Source organism: Megascapheus bottae, chromosome 24 (genome assembly GCF_031878675.1).
Source record: "Megascapheus bottae isolate mThoBot1 chromosome 24, mThoBot2.hap1, whole genome shotgun sequence".
Lineage (NCBI taxonomy): Eukaryota > Metazoa > Chordata > Mammalia > Rodentia > Geomyidae > Megascapheus > Megascapheus bottae.
Genome location: NC_143532.1, coordinates 25425081 through 25445496, shown reverse-complemented (window position 1 = coordinate 25445496; position 20416 = coordinate 25425081). Strand labels below are relative to the sequence as shown.

Sequence of the window (20416 nt, the reverse complement as noted above, 5' to 3'; positions counted from 1 at the left end):
TAGCTAGTGCTTAATGGAATCTGATCCTAACCCCAGTGCTGGTGACAAAGTGTTGAAGTCAGAGTCGTTTCTGACAGTTAGGAGTGGCACTACCACCAGCTCCCAAAACTTCAAAAGAGCAGCCACACAAGGCACTTCCCAGAGTGATAGGGCTGGGAGCAAGGCTGCTGTAGCCCTGCAAAAGGAAAAATAACTCAGCTTCTTAATAAGTCCATAATTATTTCACACATTCAACTGTTAGGTCCAGAAATATGTTCATGTTGACAATTTACATTTGATGCTTCAAAAACAATCTGTCATGCTTTCATTTGCCTCGAGATCTCAGAATCGTCAGAATTGTCCCCAAGTATTCCGATATCACCACAGCTTCCAGAGACCCTGCCAAGGGGGTGTTGGGGGGGTAAGACTCTTGGAGGGACACAGCACCCAGCTGGGGGAAGTGGGACAAGACCACAAACCTGTGATGTTTCCACCGGGGCTGCCAGCCTCAGCAACACACACACACACACACACACACACACACACACACACACACACACACACAGGTCCAGTGCTGGAGCTACTCAGGAGGCTGTGATCTGAGGATCTGAATTCAAAGGTAGACACTGTTCCACCCCTCAAAAAAAATCTACAGTGAAAAGCATTTGAGTAAACAAATATGAATATATTTGAAATAAGAGAAAACCAAAAGTTGCAACAAAGAAATAGTTTTGGAAACGAAACTGGAGATGGAAAGAAGAACTAAGTGTAATTCCTAAAATAATGAGATTTGGAAAACTCAGTAAGTAGTTTAACAGAAGGAAGGTGGAAACAAAGCACAGAATCAGTGAAAGGAGAGAATGATCTGAGCAGTGTAGAAAAAAATGAGCAACTGGGCTGGGAGTTTGGCCTAGTGATAGAGTGCTTGCCTAGCATGCACGAAGACCCTGGTTTGATTCCTTGGTACCACATACATAGAAAAAAAGCTAGAAATGGTGCTGTGGCTCAAGTGGTAGAGCCCTAGCGTTGAGAAAGCCCAAGGACAGCAATCAGGCACTGAGTTCAAGTCCCAGGACTGGCAAAAAAAATGAAAATAAAAAATATACAGCAAAAGCTATGTGCATATCACTAGATAGGATGAGGCTAAGTGAAATGAGCTCCAGGATATGGAAACAAGAGGTTTATCTTTGTGATTATTGTTTTTAATGTACTATGGGAAGTTATTTCTTTCCTCTTTTGTTTTTTTTCTCCCCCCTTATGGTTTATCCCTTTGTTGTTACTGTATCTAACTTTGGTACCAGGTGTATTATATATACATTTATTTGTTTATTTTAATTAGGGAAGGGACAGGGAAATACAAGATGATGAGATCAAGAACAAAGAGTGAGCCAATATAACAGTGATATTCACAAGACAATATGTTGGAAGTAAACTTTACAACTTGGGAGGGGGGAGAGAAAATGAGAGAAAAAACATAGGAAGTTGTAACAATGTTTCTCACTACCTTACAAATGTAACTGTAACCCCTCTGTACATCACTCTGACAACAAAGTAAATTTTTTTTAAAGAAAAAGTGCGCAGTCTCAAAGAACATGAGACAATATTTTATGAAATGGTCTCCAAAGAACATAAAAAAACCAGAAAAGGTGCTATTAAAAAAAATAAGAGAGGGCCGGGAGTTTGGCCTAGTGGTAGAGTGTTTGCCTAGCATACACGAAGACCCAGGTTCGATTCCTCGGCACCACATACATAGAAAAAAGCCGGAAGTGGTGCTGAGGCTCAAGTGGTAGAGTTCTAGCTTTGAGAAAATCCAAGGACAGTGCTTAGGCCCTGAGCTCAAACCCAGGACTGGGTGAAAAATAAAAAATAAAAAATAAGAGAATCATGTGATTAAAAATAAATAACAGGAAAAAAAGCCCACCCCATCCCAAATTCCCAAATCTGACAGGACATTTGATGACTATTCAAGAAATTGCATGGATTGCAAAACAAACTGAACCCAAAGAAATATTCAGCAGGACGTATCATAGTCAAGAGTTCTCAACATAAAGAACAGAAAATATCTTGAAAGCAGCTGGAGAAAACTGGTATTAACCTACAGCAGGGAAAAGTAATCAGGTGACAATGGATTTGAGGTCAGAGGAAATAATACAACATTTTCCAAGAGCTGGAGAAAAAAAGAGTTGTCAATCCAGAATTCCCTAGTGAAAATATCCTAAGAGTAAGAGAAAGCCAAAATAGTTTCAGATAAAGGAAAAACAAGCAAATGTATCATCAGACTTAAAGATAGTTCTTCATGGGGCCGGGAGTTTGGCCTAGTGGTTAAAGTGCTTGCCTAGCATGCATGAAGACCCGGATTCGATTCCTCGGTACCACATACATAGAAAAAAGCCATAAGTGGTGCTGAGGCTCAAGTGGTAGAGCTCTAGCCTTGAGAAAGTCCAAGGACAGTGCTCAGGCCCTGAGCTCAAGCCCAGGATTGGCAAAAAAAAAAAAAAAAAAAAAAAAAAAAAAAAAGATAGTTCTTCGGGCAGAAAAGAAGGTATGTTGGGCTTTCTTTAAGGAGGGAAACCAGTAGTAAATAAGTCTCATGGTAAATGCAATTGATTTTCCTCTCTTCTTGAATTTTCTAAATTATACTTAGTGATTGAAGCAAAATATTTTAAAACTGATGTAGCTCTATCTACACATAGAAGAAATAGTTAAGACAATTGTAATATAAATGAGATGATGGTAAAGGTTTCTGCATTTCACTTGAATTGTCAAAATGAAAACACTGGCCAATCAGGCATGGTTGTCAGACATCTATAGTAACCTGAGCAACTTGGTAGGCAGAGGTCTGGAGAATTGCAGTTCAAAGCCAACCTGGGCAAAAAGTTGACAAGACTTTATCTCAACCAATAACTCGGGCACAGTGGCACATGGCTGTTTTCCTAGCTACACAGAGAAGCACAAATAGAAGAACTGTGGTCCAAGCCAAACTTAAGCACAAAGTAAGACCCTTTTTCAAAAATAACTATCACCTAGGCCGGTAGCCTTCAGCTGAAGAGTTCAGGGACAGCACCCAGGCCCAGAGTTCAAGTCCCACGACTGACCTAAAAAATAGTACAATAATAATAGCCATCACAAAAAGGACAAAGGAAATGCCTCAAGTGGTAGAGTATCTGCCTAGCAAGCAGAAGGCCCTTCAGTATGTGTTCAAGTGACAAGTATTAATCTAAAGAAAGCATAAGAGCCATATAACTAGGTAAACTATGCCCTAGAACAAAGAGTAATTAGAAGAAGTCAATGTGACAAGTCTTTTAAAATGTATACACCACACAGAACCATTGCAACCAAGAGGAGAGCAGGAAAATTGACAAGTATAGCAGAACATCTACCAGGAATTGATAGAACAAGGTAGAACACCGAGAAAGACACAAAAGAATTCAATACCATTGATTCTCATGACCCAATAGACAGTCACAGAACAGTCCACTAGCAACAAAGGAACACACATGCTTGTCAATAGCTCAGAGACTATCAAGAGGAATTACATCACATTTGAAAGAACTGAGACCCTACATAATTTTTTTTTCCCAATCACAATAGAATCAAATTAGAAACACATAATGGAAAGGTAATAGAAAAACAAACTCTTGAAAACCAAACAAGATACTTCAAGGTAATCATGGCCAAAATAGAAAGCTCAAGGGACATTTTATTTTTTTTATTTTTTTTTCCAAGGGACATTTTAAAAACGCATTGAACTGAATGAAAATAAAACTACATATTAAGATTTCTAAGACATAGCTATACCAATGGGAAGAGAAATTTTGAGTTTTTGTTTTTGTTTTTTTGCCAGTCCTGAGCTTGAGCTCAGGGCCTGAGCACTGTCCTTAGACTTTCTCAAGGCTAGAGTTCTACCACTTGAGCCTCAGCACTACTTCCAGCTTTTTTTCTATGTATGTGGTATCAAGGAATCGAACCCGGATCTTCATGCATGCTAGGCAAGCACTCTACCACTAGGCCAAACTCCCGGCCATTGTTTTTGTTTTTAAATGTTTTATTTTTTGCTGGTCCTGGAGCTTAAACTCAGGGCCTATCCCTAAGGCTGTTTGTGCTCAAGGCTAGCAATCTACACTTGAGCCACAACGCTACTTCAGGCTTTTTCTGAGTACTTTATTGGACATAAGAGACTCCCAGACTTTTCTACCTGGGCTGGCTTTAAATCTCAATCCTTATATCTCAACCTCCTGAAAAGCTAGGATTACAGGCATGAGCCACTGGCGCCCATCTGAAAGTGAAGTTTTGTAATATTAAGTATTTAGAAAAGTATCAAATTATGGGGCTTCTCTCGTAAAGAGCTAGACAAATATGAACAAAATAAATATAAAGCTAGAAGAAGGGGGAAATAGTAAAGACCAGAAGTCATGAAACCAAAAGCAGGAAACAAAATTGAAAATCAATTAAACAGTTGTTGGAGTTTTTTTTTTTTAATGGTCAATAAAATTGACAGAAAAAAAGAAAAGACAGACACTTCCAGTATCAGGAATGAAAGTGAGGATATCACTATCAATCCTATAGGCAACTAATACTATGAACAATATTATACATCCATACATTTGACAAATAAGATGAAACTGGATCCCACTTCCCCCCCAAAAAGAGGAAAATACTAAAACTCATACTAAATCTGAAATGATTTGAAATGTTCTAAAGTCAGTAAGAAATTACTGAGAATTTAAAATTTCCTAAAAGGACATCTCCAGAGCCAGTTGCATCACTAATTCAGCAAACATTTAAAAAAGAATCAAACACACACACACACACACACACACACACACACACATAATAAAGGGAAATGTAAAGAGCATGTTTTGATTCATTTTTCAAAGCTAGTATCGCCCTGTGTCAAATCACACAAAGAAAGGATAAAAATAATACAGTACTTCTCACTATTATTCTTCATAAACACAGGCATAGAAATCTCTCACAAATTCTTTGCAAATAGAATTCAGCTATCAACAAAAAGAATTACACATCATGAACAAGTATGATACATAACAAGGACATAAAACTGGTTCACTATTTGAAGATAGGCCAATAAAATCTACCATATTAAACACGCAAATGAAAAAAATCACATGATCATAGCAGTAGGTACAATAAAAAAAGAACACCAATTTATATTTTCTAAACACTCTTAGAAAAATAGCAGAGGCTAGACATGTTTGTTCAAGCCTGTAATCCCAACTACATAAGAAATAGAAAGATCATAGTTCAAGGCCAGCACATACAAAAAAGTAAAACCCTATCTCAAAAGAAAAATAGTTAAGTCACAGTGGTAATGCAGTCCTGTAATTTCAGCTATGTGGAGACATGGTCTGAGACTAATTCAAACAAAACCCACAGACTTTATTTAAAAAATCATTAAAGTACAAAGGGCTAAGGATGTGGATTAAAATGCAGAACATTCCCTGGCAAATATGTGGCTCTGAATTCAAAACATTAGTACTGCCAAGATGACAGGCGATACATAGATGGACAGACAGACAGACAGATCGCAAGGAATAGGAATAGGAAAGAAGCTCTTCAATTTGATAAAGAATATCTGCAAGACACTGCTATCACAAACAATTAACTTAATGGGGAAAATCTTCTCCCTGAAATCAAAAATAGAATGTTCCTCTTCACATCACACTGAAAGTTCTAGCCAGAGAAGTGAGACAAAGCATCTACTTAAGGAAGGACTTAGGGAACTATGCTTATTTACAGATGACATGATTGCCTATGTAGAAAACCCCATAGACATGATCAATCGATCAGTAGCATGCAGCCAAGTGAGTTAAGCAAAGTACAAGGATTCAGAAATGAACATCAACCAGATATGGTAGCACACACCTGTAAGTCAGCACTCATGAGGCGGAGGCAAGAGAAGAGTTACCAGACAGCCTGCTTACACAGCAAATCCTTAGCCCCCAAAATGAAATCTGTATTTTTACATACTAGCAATGAGTGACAAATATGCGAATACAAAATTTAAATTATAATACTGCTTACAATTAAATATGCAGATAAATATATCAGTATTATCTTTCTGTTTAGTATACTAAAAAATGAAGAAGAGAGAAAGTTGAAGATTTAACTAAAAGGAGACACTACCATGTTTGTGGATTCTAAGTCGCAAAATAGTAAAAGCATCAAATTTTTCCACATTGACATACATAAGTTTATAAAATTCTTTTTTTTTTTTTGGTCACTCATGGGGCTTGAACTCTGGGCCTGGGCACTGTCTCTGAGCTCTTTCAACTCAAGGCTAGCACTCTACCACTTGAGCCACAGTGCCACTTTCAGTTTGTGGTGGTTAATTGGAGATTAGAGTCTCACAGACTTTTATGCCTGGACTGGCTTTGAACCACAACCATCAGATCTCAGCCTTCTGAGTAGCTAGGATTACAGGCATGAGCCACCAGTGCCCAGATATTTTATAAAATTCTTTAAAAATTACAGGAAAATTGTCATATAGGCAAGATTACCCTAATAATTCCTTATATGAGAAAGCAAAGCAATTGAGGCAGTGAGAATAATTTTGAAAGAGAATCATCATAACAGGAGGAAAGGTGTAATATCAAGCAAATCACGTGTTGAATGGTAACCCCTTTGCACAATCACGCAAATATAATACAAATGTAATTTTAAAAGACAGGAGGAATCATTCCTTCCAACTTGTAGATTTATTCTACTAGAATAAAGATTTATTCTAGAGGAATAAAACTCATAATCAAATGATCTAGAAATAAATTGATGAAACGCAATGAACATATTTGACAGTGGTACAACAATAGTTCAGTGTAAAGAGCTAGTGGCTCAGGCTTGTAATCCTAGCTACTTGCGAAACTGAGAACAGGACAATGGCAGTTCAAGACTAGCCCAGACAGAAAAGTTTGCAAAACATTCAGTTGCAAGCAGTGGATGATCCTGTCATTACAAAACTCATGAGAGGCTAAGGCGAGAGAATCATGCTGCCCCACCAGCCTGGCAGAAATGGACATGAAATTTTATCTCTGCCACAGGAACCTGGACATGGTGGCTCTCTGGGACCCCAACCCAGAGAAGATCAGAAGCCTAAAAGCAGGCAGATCATGGCTCAAGTACATACCCAGGGAAAGAGGGAAGACCTTATGCTTACAATAATCAGCAAAAAAAAAAAAAAACAAGGCTGGAGCTGGGCGCTTAGCTACTCAGGAGACTGAGATCTGAGGATAGCAGTTCAAAGTCAGCCCAGACACTAAAAAGTCCATGAGACTCCAATTAATCAACCATCAGAAAACCAGAAGTGGCACTGTGGCTCAAGGGGTAGCATAGTAGCCTTGAGCTGAAGAGCTCAGGGACAGCAGTCCCAAAGTTCAAGTCCCACAATCAATCAAAAAAAAAAAAAAAAAACCAAGGCTGGAGGCATGGCTCCAGCAAATGTGAAGCCTTGGGTTCCAATTCTCAGTACTGCCCCTAAGAAAGATCAATGTGGTTATAAAGGTCTTTCCAATATATGATATAAGAGCATTTTTATGCACACATGCACACACACACACACACACACACACACACACACACACACAGAGTCAGAATCACACACAAACAAACATATAGCCCTCAACCTAAAGTCTCACAGCTTACATCAGAATTAACTCTAGATCATGGACTAAACTAGGAAATATGAAACTAGTACACTTTTAGGAGAAAAAAATAAAAGAGAAAATTCTGTGGAATCTGGGCTAAGCAAAAAGTTCTTATCTTTGGCAGTAAAGATATAATCCTTTAAAGGAATATTTGATAAATTGGACTTAATAAAAGTTTTAAACTTTTGCTTTGGAAAAGATCTGGTTAAGATGAAATGACAAGCTATAGGCTGGGGGAAAAAGTATTTGCAAACCACATGTCAAGAATGTGTAAAGAACACTCAAAACTCAATGTGAAAGAAGCAAATAATCCAATTAGAAAAAGGACACAAGACAGGAAGAAGCATTCCATCAAAGGATAAACAGATGGCAAATAAGCCAGGAAAAGGTGTTTCCTCATCATTAGGCATCTGGGAAATGGAAATTGAAACTACAATGAGCTAGCACTGCTCACCTATCATTGTGGGGAAAACGACGTGCAGGGAGGACTGACCTCTACCGCTCTGCAGAAATCAGAGTTCTGGAAAACTGTGTCTTAGAACATCAAATATGCAGGTCGTACGGGCCCAACTATTGCACTCTTGGGCATTTAAACTGATGACAGTGAAAACTTATGCACAGCCACTTAGGGAACTTTCTTAAAAATGACAAAACTTTAGAAATGGAGAACCGATTAGTGGTTTCCAAGGTTAAAGAGGGAATGGAGCGGGCAGGAAGTGGTTTCACTATAGAAGAGCAACTTGAGAAGTCTCCTATCGGGGAAAATATCCTGACCCTTGACTGAAGTGGTGTTGCTATCCTGGTTAGGATAATGTTTTGCAAAAAATTACCATTCAGGGAAACTGAGTAAACCACACAAGAGCTTTCTCTGTGAAGCACCGTGTGCTTATACAATCAACTCAAAACAAAGTTCATTTTGCTTTAAGATGAAAATCTTAAACGACCATACAGAGCAAGAAAGAAGGAGTGGGGGAGGCAAACCACAGTTTTTCACAGGAGAGGGCGTAAATTTCAGATAACAGTAATCTTTAGTTGTGTCCCACGCAAACTGTAGACATAGAGTTGACTCCTTGATCTCCACAAGCCAATTGGCTCCAGAACCCAGTTAAATACCCATGGGCCCAAAGTGTTGTACCCACATTGGCTGAGAGGAGAAGACCCCCCAAATCAAGGACTGGTTCTCTCATTGGTGAGGAATATTGGAGCTGTCTTGGACAGTAGGTGAAGAAGAAGGAGGAAGGAAAGCATCAGATCCTAGACCCTACTCCAGCTGTGAAGCAGGGGAGATTCTTACCATCTACACAGCTTAGGTAGATGTTTGAGTCAAGTGTTACCAAAATCAAAAGCACCATTCAAGAGCCTGACAGGCTCCTATCCCCTTGAGCCCCAGGCCAGGAGGCCCCCTTTCCTCTTCCCTTTCTTGTCCCTTTTTGGTTGGATGTGAGGGCATTGGACCTTCCTGGTATGACAGAAGACCATGACTTGCTCTCCAACCTCTCCCTTGCACCAGCCATTCCTCTCCCTGAAGATACTACAGGTCTGCCAGGCAGCCTGAGGCATTTTCTGGGATGGAAGACTAGGAAAGGAGAGCAGATTCTCTGCCTGTCTCTCCATCCCTGCCTCACACGCTCTCTCCATCTCTCTGTGTGTCTCTGTCTCTATCTCTGAAAGCCTCTCTGTGTCTCTCTGTCTCCCTCCATCTTTTCCTGCAATGCAGTCAGAGGGCAGGGAGGGCACACAAATAAACGTCTACTTCCTCCCCAGTTCTTGGCTCCCCACAGCCAAGCTCAGTTCTGAGAAGCACCCAGGGGACAAGGGGACAACAGTACAATTGAGAAAAGGCCTCCAGAGTGGCCAATACCCACAGGAACAACCTGGCCCCACTTGGCTGCCTGTCAAAGTCCATAACCATTATCCAAGGACACTCAGAGCAAAGGTCCTGTGGAGATGCCCCGAGGACAGCATCCCTTCCCAACCCTACCCTCCTCAGGGAGCAAATGAGGCAGGGATCAAGGATGCCCAGGGGCCCAGAGGCTGAGTCACCACCCCCCTCCCCACCTGTCACCCCAGGTCTCCGAAAGCTTGTTATTGCAAGGGCAAGTTCTCAATGTCCTCCTCCAGCCAGCCCTAATTTCAGCATCTCCATCTCAAAGCACCTCAAGGACACACATCCTGCAGACCCCAAGTAACCCAAGGTTCCAGGCTCAGGCCCTGTTTGGGGGGCAGGGGACACCGAGTGGGCAGCATGTCTCACAGGTACAAGTTCACCACCTGCGTGAGGACTCACAATCCTCCCTTCCCACCATGGGGCAAATAGACACTGTCCAGGCCTCCTACACACCTTCTGACTCTGGAGAGCTGATTTCCCAGGGTCTGGAGGGAGGGAGAGGGTGGAGAGGGGCGGCTGGGTGGAGCCAGGTCATCCCAGCTGGAGGCCACAGCGCTGAGCTGTCCTCTGGGGGCCTCTGGATTTCAGGGGGGGAGGGGGAGTGGAAGGATATTTCAAAGGCTGGGGGAGGCCCAGGGAAGGGACCTCAGTCTCTGGGGGAGGAGGGATTTCAAAGGCGATCACGTTGCTCAAAAGATTTCTGAAGACCCTTGCCTTTCTAGCAGATCCAAATTGCTCCCTCCCAAGACGAGGGGTGCCAGGGAATGTTTCCAAGGAGACAGGGCCCTGCATCATCTCAACTCCCAGGGTCTAGGCCACAGAGCTGCACACAAGCTCCTCTAGAAAAAGACCAGTTTGTGGGCACTGGGGGAGGTCTCCAGCAGCCTGGGCCCCCAAGAGATCAGCTTCATTCAGACCCTCCTCCAAACGCCCCAAGTTTACCATCTGAACATCCCTGAGGGGAACCAGGGCCAGGTCCAGCCAGCTGCTCTGCGCGCCTCCATTTAGCCAGAGAAGTTGTCCCTAGGGATACTGGGCCCAGCAGATTTACTGGGACTGCAGAGCTCAATTCAAGCCAGGCCCTAGCATACCCAGGGCCATCACAGTGCCAGCTAAAGTCTGTGCACCTCCCTCCTCCCTTCTCTCCAGCCTCTGCCCGGCTCCTTCCCTCTGGATCAGACCAGACAAGCTCTGCTTCTCTTCCATCTCCCCCCCCCCCCCATCACTGCAGATTAATTCCCCTCCAGTACTCAGCACAGCCCAGGCCATAACCCCGCTCCCAAATCCCCCATAGCTTCCTAGCGTCCCTGCACCAGCCTGTACACCCAGAAACCTCCAGGGACCAGGCTGGGAAACACAAATGAGCCAGCAGCCCTGTGTCACAAGGCTGAGCTGGCAGGAGGGGTGGCTTGGGGACGGGGGTGGGGGCCACAGTGGACCAGGAATGCTCGCCTGGCTCCCAGGCAGGAGCCACTACTGCAGGCTGCCATTGCCATGAGCTGCATTATGGGAAGGGGGAGTCCTGGTGAAGTTCACCCCAAACCCCTTTATTTGGCAACTCAGTCCCAAACCCATTCTCTGTGCCAAAGACGTTACTCCATGTGTGGTTTCCATCACCAGGACAGGTCCTACAGCTCCTGTCATTGACCTCTGCTCCTGCCCCGAGCTCCCCCATGATCTTCTCAGAAGGTCCTGCTTCCCACAACCTAACATAGTTTGGGACCTCCATTCCTGTGCCTAGCCCTCTTCTCTCTCTTTTTGGAGATGAGACTTGAACTCTGGGCCTGGGCACTGTCTCTGAGATTTTTGTGCTCAGGGCTAGTACTCTACCACTTGAGCCACAGCCCCCCTTCCGGCATTTTTGGTTATTCTCACAGACTTTTTTCTGCCTGGGCTGGCTTTGAACCTTGATTCTTAGGTCTCAGCCTCCTAGCCCTCTTTTGACAGGCACAGCCCTGCCACAGAGAAAACTCTTCTTCATCCTTCAATACCTAGGCCCTTTTTGATGAAGCTACCTGTTCTGGGAGCATCAGTATTGGAGCTTAGCTGAATGCCCATCAAGCTTCCCTCTTACTCTACACTGTCCTTTCCCAGGCTCATGCTGTCCCTCCCCCAGGGCCTCTTCTACCACAGGCCCTGACTGTTTTCAGAACCTGCCTCTACTACTTGCAGGCTAGCCAATTTGGGTAAGTTACCATACCCTACAAGAGGGGAGTAGCCATGCCCTAAAGTGTCTGGCGTGTCACAGGGCTGCGGGAGTGACACCTGTTAGTATCCCAGCCCTCTACAAGTCATCTACCTACCCTCACGATGGTCTCAGATGGCCTGGGGTGAGAGACAGGTGAGGATGAGTGGTGCCACCCAGAAATCTCCACTCTTTGCTGCAGGGTTCCCAGCCCCAAACTGCCCTCTGTCCGGCAGGTGGCCATGGGTGAGGAGCCCTAGCAGGCAACCAGAGAGGAAACGCAGCCCCCGTCTCAACACAAAGGCCCAATGCCAGTCCAACCTTCCTTTCACTTTCCGTAACTCCATTTTCCAGCCTCCCCTTTGCCTTGTGCCTGAGGACACACAGCTTCCAGGCTGTGCACAAAGGAAAGGTGGAAACTAGAAGGGAGGGGGGAGCACCTTTGAAATCACTGCGGTCCAATTAGCCAGCTCTCGCTCTTCATGCTTACAAACAGGAGCGCATATCACCACCTGCTACAAAAGCAAACATTTGGAGATATCTTCATCTTCACCTTCCTGACACTCCCAAGAAAGGGTTCTCAGCAGCCGGTGACTGACAGAGTAGCTTTCCTTCTTATACTTCAGCAGGGGGTTTTCAGACAGAAGAAATTAAAAAGCCACCAATCTCGCTGTCAGGCTAGCCTCCCAGGGTCCTATGTGCCCCTCCTGGGCTCATCCTCACCCCTTGCTGCTAGGTGAGCCCACCACACACACACACACACACACACACACACACACACACACACACACACACACACACACACACACACGCACGCATGCACGCACGCACGCACGCACGCACGCACGCACGCACCGTCCAGCACCTGAAGGGGATTGGGCTAACGGGGATGCTAGGTCCCAGCCACACTGAAGGGGGCAGCACTGCAGCTGGGTGGCAGTCATTTTGCAAGTGTCTTCATTCGTGAGGGGACATCCAATGGCTCTTTGAACGTGGAATGTTGACGCACAGCACTGGGGAGAGGCACTTAGAGAATGTGTCAGGACCAACTCAACATTACCCCTTCCCAGAGCCCAGGACTCAACAATACTACTTCTCCTGTATTCCCACTAAAGATGTACAGCACAAATAGGACATATTAGCTATCAATACATAATGCCTACCTATTCCTGCATTCTCAGCATATCTATTGCTAAGCAATAGATATAGCTGCAAAATGGGTCCACAGAGTCAATCAGATAAACAGGGCCATACTCCCACAATGGAATATTATACACCAACAAGAAGGAATCAGCTCCAAGTACAGATGCGCACTGCTGCCAGAAACCACTAAATCAAAACTCTGCGATTCCATTCATAGAATGCACAGATCAGGTAACACCAACCTGTGCTGTTGGACATCAGGATGGGATGACACTACATTAGAAGGGGAAGGCGTAGATGAGACCAAGGGAGTTGAGATGCTGAGGAGCAGTCTGCCCTCTTGACGAAGTTGCTAGTTATATGGGTGTGCTCAGAAGGTGAGACTCCCCTAGCTCTACACATGTATGCAGTTCCTCAATTAACACCGTGAGAAGCTTTGCTAGACAGTTCTCTGACAGTATGGCTGCTGCAAACCTGACAGTGAAAAGATGCTAGAGGAAAAGCAGAGGTGAGTAGACACTGGGACTCGTGCCTGTAATCCTAGCTACTTGGGAGGCAGAGATCAGAGGATCGCAGGCAGGAAAGTCTGTGTGATTCAGCTCCAATTAACCACCAGAAAAACAGAAGTGGCGCTGTGGCTCTCAAAGTGGTAAAGAGTTAGCTTCGAGCCAAAGAGTTCAAGGACAGTGCCCAGGTCCTGAGTTCAAGCCCACAACCCAGGAGAAGAGAAAAGAAGAGCGGAGAGGGGTGGGGAGAGAAGGGAGGGGAGGGGAGGGGAGGGGAGGGGAGAAGGTAGAGGTCAAATGTTTCAAATGCTCCACCAGCCAGGAAACCTCACTGCTCAGACACAGGATCCAGGCAATACCACAGTACAAGGATTCTGGAAGCTTTCTGAGGCCCTGAGTGCCAAATACACACTCCCTGGGCCACCCTCTCCTTTAAGCCCTTCAGCCCAGTCTCACCTTGCTTCCAGCCAGGTCAATCCCCACATCCGGCTGCCAAGATAGGTACAAATCTACTACTTTCCCCGGTATCTGGGCCTGAATGTGTGAGTAATGTGGGCTTTTGAAAGCTCCCCTTCTAGAAAAACTGCATTTGTCCAAATCCAAATCCACTTGAAGAGGAATAGGAAAAGGGATGGGAATAACTTTGTAAGTGTTCTGTTTTGACAATGTGCCTGAGGAATTCACCACACTGAGTGGGAAATACGAGCGGTTAAGTCTATTCAATGTCATGACATACAAAATTGAAGCATAATTGCCCCTGAGTGCTTGGCAACTGAAAAGCACTTCGTTTTAGAAATGGAGGGAAATTTATGCCAGGAAATGGAGGCGATTGTCAAAAGTTCGATTGTAATGTGAGTGAGGCTGTGACAAGAAGACTCAGTGGAGAAGGCACTCCACCCTGCCATCTTGATTCCCATTGGAAATGTCTCAGAAACAGCAGTGGTAGCTGTCCTCTGTCCTAAAAGCCAGGAAATGATGATGATTAGAAATGCACATTTCTAAATGTGATGATGGAGCCCCAGCATGGCAGAGCAGGGCACGAGGAGATGAGCTCTTACCAATCATATGGTTGGCAACATGGATTTGAATCTCTCTCTCGTTCTCGAAGGTCATCTGGCACTTGATGCACTGGTATGTCTTTTTCTGTATGGAAATCAAGAAGGAAAGAGTTAGAGAGCTGAGAGGCAGGCAAAAACATAAATCCAAAGTTTCTCAACAGCCTGGCTCAACACTTCCCAGAATGGCATCTCTAAGCTGCTCTCTTCTCACTTCCCTGTCAATCAAATTCCACCAGGCTGTGTTCTACAGGAGTCACGTCTCTTGTCATAATGCAAGGACAAGTGAAGACAGCTGCCTATCCATCTATACCTATTTCCACCCATTCACCAATTTACCCATCTTCCATCCCCCCATTCATCCATCTCCCCAGCTCCTTATCTCTCCCCTGCCTATGCATACATCCATCTCTATATACATGCATCATCTGTCTATCTACCCAATCACCCAGAGACCTACCTCTACACCAGACCACCCACCAACCTACCCACCTACCCATCCACTCTCTTTTCTACCCACGCAATAACCTCCTCAACCACTGACCCACCCAAGAACCAAACAGGCTGAGCAGGGACACTGCTCTTGACAACTCTGACCATTAGGGTGGCTGAGGAGGAGTCTTGCAGCTGTTTCCACACGAAAGGACTACATCCAGCTGCCTTTGGAGATGGGGCTAGGACAATGAGAATCACAATAAGGCATGAGGCTTATTCTCACAACTAAACCTGAGGGATTATGGAACCTACTGCCTGGGGACAGAGGTGGTATGTCCTGTCTGGAAGAAAGATTGTGGCATTCTTTTCCTCCTGCAGGATAAGGGGCAGAGTTGGAACACAACATATCCAAGTTGTCCAAAGAAGACACTCCTCAGAGGACAGGCCCTCACTTAGCTCTGGAAGAAAAAGTAGAGATTCCCGGGCAAGGGCCCAAGTCTAGCTCTAAACCATGCAGCTAGGACAAGTCACCAGAAAGCTGGGCACCCTAAAATCCCACCTGGGACCTACCCCACCCACAGTTCCTGAGTCCCTAATGCTTCCTCCCCTGTACACCCACTCTTGGCCAATGTATTAGTAGTTTTGAGAAGTCTTTTCTTTCCACCTCAGGGTTAGGTCAATCCCTCCCTTACCCACTCACCTCAGCTCACTCTAAAGTACTCGGGTAGTGGGGTCACCACTGTGCAGTGATTGACTGACTTATGTGCTCTCATACTATCTCCTGAAGAGCCAGAGGACAGGAAGGTTTGGTGTCTACCCTTGGGAGACCCAGCCAGCAAAGGCCAAAATACAAGGATCTGTTGACTTTGTGATCAACTATGCAGAATAACACATAGAAAGTACTTTGCTAAGGTTAAAGAAACAGAGGGAACTATACAACTTTGAATAGTCTAAATTTCCACCACTTCAGCATAGGGTCTAGCAACAGTGAGCACTGGGATTATTTGTTTTGTTCTGTATTTATTTAATTAATATGCTTATTACTTGTGTTGGTCCTGGGGCTCAAACTCAGGGCCTTGTGTTCTCACTTGCTTTTTTCAGTCAGGGCTGTTACTATACCACTATTCCTCTACTTCTAGCTTCTTGCTAGTTAACTGGAGATAAGAATCTCTCAGATTTGCCTGCCCAGCCAGGCTAGCTTAGAACTGTGATCCTCAGATCTCAGCCTCCTGAGTAGCTAGGATTACAGACAGGTGTAAACTACCAGGGCCAGGCTTTGTTATTTTTGAGACAGGGTCTCACTAAATATTCTAGGCTAGCCTGAAACTCATTATCCTCCCTTCTCAGCTTCCTGAGTGACAGGATTACAGAAGTGTATCACCTTTACCCAGCTTAACTTTATTACTGGTATCAAGAAAATTCTTATTGAATCAATGAATGAGTGGATTAATGAATGAATGAAATAACTGGAGACACTAGTGCTGGGAACTTCAGGTTTGGGAACAGGGTTCCTGCTCAGGCTCCACAGTCCCCAAGCAGGGCCTTTTTCCTCAAGTTTCAGGAGAACAACGGCCACAACCACTGGTCCCAGAAACAAAAGCTGGAAAGAAAAGGCCCTAGGAGAAGAGAGCGAGCCTGAGAGGATGGTGTAAAGGCAAGGCCAGAGGCGCAGCCCTCCCAAACTATAGGGAAATGTTGGGGACACAAGATGACTGTAAGGATTTGTATTTTCCAAGAGGACATAGCTCCATGGGGTGTGGTAGGGTCCCACTCCACACTCATTCTTGCAGAGAGGAGCCACCTTGAGTTTCTGCACTGTGAGAATCTTCCCCTCCTAGGATCTGTGGGGCAGAAGCCTCTAAAGGCCATGGTCATGGCTGATTGGGATGAGAGTAAGCAACAGTCTAAGATCAAAGTGTCAGTTGACCCCCTAGGGGCAGGTGAATGATGTGGCCGTGATGCGCTCATGGAAGAAGTCACGACAGGCTGAGGCAGTGGTGGCTCACGCTTGTAATCCTAGCTACTCAGGAGGCTGAGATGCAAGGACTGTGGTTCAAAGTCAGCCCAGGCAGAAAATGTCTGTGAGAGTCTTTTCTTCCATTAATCACAAAAAGCTAGAAGTAGAACTGGAGCTCAAATAGTAGAGAGCTAGCTTTGAGCACAAAGGTTCAAGGACAGTGGCCAGGCCCTGAGTTCAAGCACCAAGACCAGTAAAAAAAAAAAAAAAAAGTCAACAAGGAGAGGCTCCCCCAACAGCACGGACAGATAATGGGGGCCCCCTTCCTAGAGGGAAAACAGGTCCCAAGGCACACCCAAAGGAAGGGTCCAAGAACTGCTGACAACACACAGATATACACAAGTGCCCATACATTTATAGACCTGAACATACACACACATATATTCACACATACATGGACATCTACACAGACCTGCCCGCATGCACACATGGTTGCATTCACATGCTCATCCTCACCCCAACTCATCATACGAGGCAGGACCCTCATAGAGCCCCAAGTCCTTATATACGCCAGTCCTCATAACTGAGGACCACAACATGCAACATGTCTAATGTGAAACCAACCCACATAAGTGGAAAGACTCTCATGAAATCCATTGGGGAGCACAGGTTGACTTATCCAGACTTGTCCCCAGAGACACACACACCTTTAGCTCTCACTGGAACCCTGACACAAACAGATCATATGATGCAGAAGTTTACATTAGTATTCAGGTGCACATGCGTGCATGCGCACGCACATGCACACACACACACACAGACTCACTAGCATGGAAACCTTCAAACAGCCCCTCTCCTTACTCCAGCATCTATAGGGTGTCTATGCCCCAGAGATTGCCTCTTTTCTCAGTGCTTCGGCTCCACCAGGAAATGTAATTACAGAAAGGTGGAACTTGGCATTTAAAGTGCTTCTTCTGTCAGTAGGCCCAAACCCTGAAGCCTAGCCCATGGGCACTGATGCTAAAGGCTGGGGCCTTGGCTGGGGGCTGCCTCTACCCACAACTCAGAAGTCTCAGGACAAAAAGATCCCTAGAGAATAACTGAGGTGGGACAAGAAAGACTTCAGGGAGGGAGAGAGAGAAAGGGAGGGCCAGAGATACTGAGTTTCCATGGTTGCATCCCTAGCCAACATGACTGGAGCCATGTGACTCACTTTCCCACATCAGAGAGGTGGAAAAAGTGGAGTTCTAAGAGACATCAACACCCTATACTGGTAAAGAAAGGACTGGGGCTCAGTGCCCAGAAGGATCCCTCTGGCGCTTGCTATATGAGCTGCCATCCTCAGCTCCGGATCCCAAACATCCCTGGACAGTTCTAAGCCTGGGCAACAGAAAGCTGGAGTGACCTGGACATAAGCCAACCTTTCAGCCTAAAAACCCTTTCACTTGGCTATAAAATGGGGTGGAACACTCAGAGCCCCCTCCCACAGCACTGAAAGCACCTCAAGGCCCCAGAGGGCCAGGGTGGAGTGGGCAAGGTTGTTATTATCCATAGATGGGGGAAGTGGCAGCCTCCATGCTTCATGTTCCAGCTGACAGCATCTTTGGCCCCACAGGAACCCAGTCCTCTGAGAGCTAGTTGCTATGGATACCCTCCCGAGGGTCCCAGCCTGCCAGTCCCCAAGCCCCTGTGCAGCCCCCAGAGTCTGCTCTGACAAGAGCAAGTCCTGGGGGAGGAGGGGAAGGGAGCCGACAGCTGGGCCCCTGCCCCAAGGCGTGCCCAGGCAGGGGGCAAAGCCCCAAGGGTACTGCCTGGGCTGGGGAGTTATCTGGGCTTTGTCTGGCTCCTGTCTGCAATGGGCCCATCTGCCTGGGTTGAGGGCCAGGCAGAGAGGTGATTTCCAGCTAAGCTTCCCCAGCACAAAGCCTGGGGCAGTGAGAGGAAGGCCAGGGATGGGGGGGGGCAGGGGGAAGGAGTGGCACAAGGCTTCAATCCCTATACTGCTGCACAACTCTGGACCTTGGGTTCTTGCCTAAGCAGCTTTACCTTTCTGAGCCTCTATTCTCCCTCCCCCACTCCCCGCCCCTTGTTTTTTCCTTTGTGCTAGTACTAGGGCTTGAACTCAGAGCCCAGGCACTGCCTCCGAGCAAGGCTGGTGCTTTATCATTTGAGCCACAACTCTACTTCCAGCATTTTAATCAGAGGCAGGAGTCTCATGGACTGTCCTTCCCAGGTTAGCGTCTTACTACAATCCACAGATGCCAGGCTCCTGAGTAACAAGGAGTACAACCAAGAGCCACCAGCACCCAATCTTCAGTTTCCTCTTTGCCACAGCAGAGGCCACAGAGATGCTCTATGAGTTAATGTCCTGGAGAATGAGCCTCACATGGTCACTAAGTGGTACTGGGTGCTGTTTCCAGGGCACAGAAGGGAGGGGCAGCTCTACCATCCCCAGGCTTTGGAGACCAGCACAGGAGTATGCAGGGAAAAAGAGGGAGTGGTCCAGGCTGGGTGAATCCAGGGATCTTAGCAGGCACCCATTGCCCTCACTGCCTGCCCACAACCCTCTTGCAAGAGAGGAAGCTAAATTTGTTGCACCTGTAATGGCCCCCATACTAGCTGGGGAGAGAGTTCAGTCTGTGGTACCAGACATGACATGCCTGGGTTCAAATCCCACCTTTGTCTTTTGACAAGCAGGGATTAAGGCAGATGTTTTTATTGTTCTATGCCTCAGAGACCTCCATAAAAATGAGTATTGCTGGGCCAGGAGTTTGGCTTAGTGTTAGAGTGCTTGCCCAGTGGGCATGAAAACCTGAGTTCGATTCCTCAATACCACATACATAGAAAAAGGCTGGAAATGGTGCTGTGGCTCAAGTGGTAGAGCTCTAGCCTTGAGAAAACCCAAAGACAGTGCTGAGGCCCTGAATTTAAGCCCCGAGACTGGCAAAAAAAGGAAATGAGTGCTGCCCCTGGGCTTAGTGGCTCAGGCCTGAAATCTTAGCTGCTCAGGAGGTTGAGATTGAGGTTCAAAGCTAGCTCAGGCAAACAAGTCTGTGAGATTCTTATATACAATGAATCATCAAAAAGCTAGAAATGGAGCTGTGGTTCAAATGGTAAAGCATTAACCTTGAGCAAGAAAAAAGCTCAGGGACAGCCCCTGAGCTCAAGGCCCAGGATGAGCACCAAACAAACAAACAAAGTAACTAAGGACATAGTATGTTATAATTGTGGGAAAAGTAAAATGCTATGGGCCAGCTTTTCCTTCTCACCTTTCATTCTCAGAGCAAACTGCAGAGGGCAACATGGGAAAGGATCACAACATCTCACAACTGAGAGAGATGGGCACTGACCTGAGGCCAGGCCCAAACCAAGATGGTACTGGTGCCACCCAGGAGACATTAACTCTGGAGGTGGATGGTGTTCCTACTTTTAGTACCATTGCTAATTAACACTACTAATGTTGCTAATTAACACTATTAATGTACTCTGGCTTTACAGGGAATGACATGGGTCTAAACAGGCCACAGCAAAGCTGGGTTCTAAAGGAGCTTTTCAGTCAAGCCATCTGTCTCCAGGACCCAAACACTGCCTAAGCCTACCCAGTCAGCAA

At 45.6% G+C, this 20416-nt stretch overlaps 1 protein-coding gene across 1 annotated transcript in view; it reads right to left on the bottom strand.

Moving 5' to 3' along the window:
• Window positions 1-20416, bottom strand: part of Znf423 (zinc finger protein 423) — a 305842-nt gene that overhangs the window by 99259 nt on the left and 186167 nt on the right. Inside the window, exon 5 of the mRNA XM_090357672.1 lies at window positions 14418-14502. Within this exon, the coding sequence (XP_090213798.1) occupies window positions 14418-14502 (85 nt within the window). The remainder of the gene's footprint in view (window positions 1-14417; window positions 14503-20416) is intronic.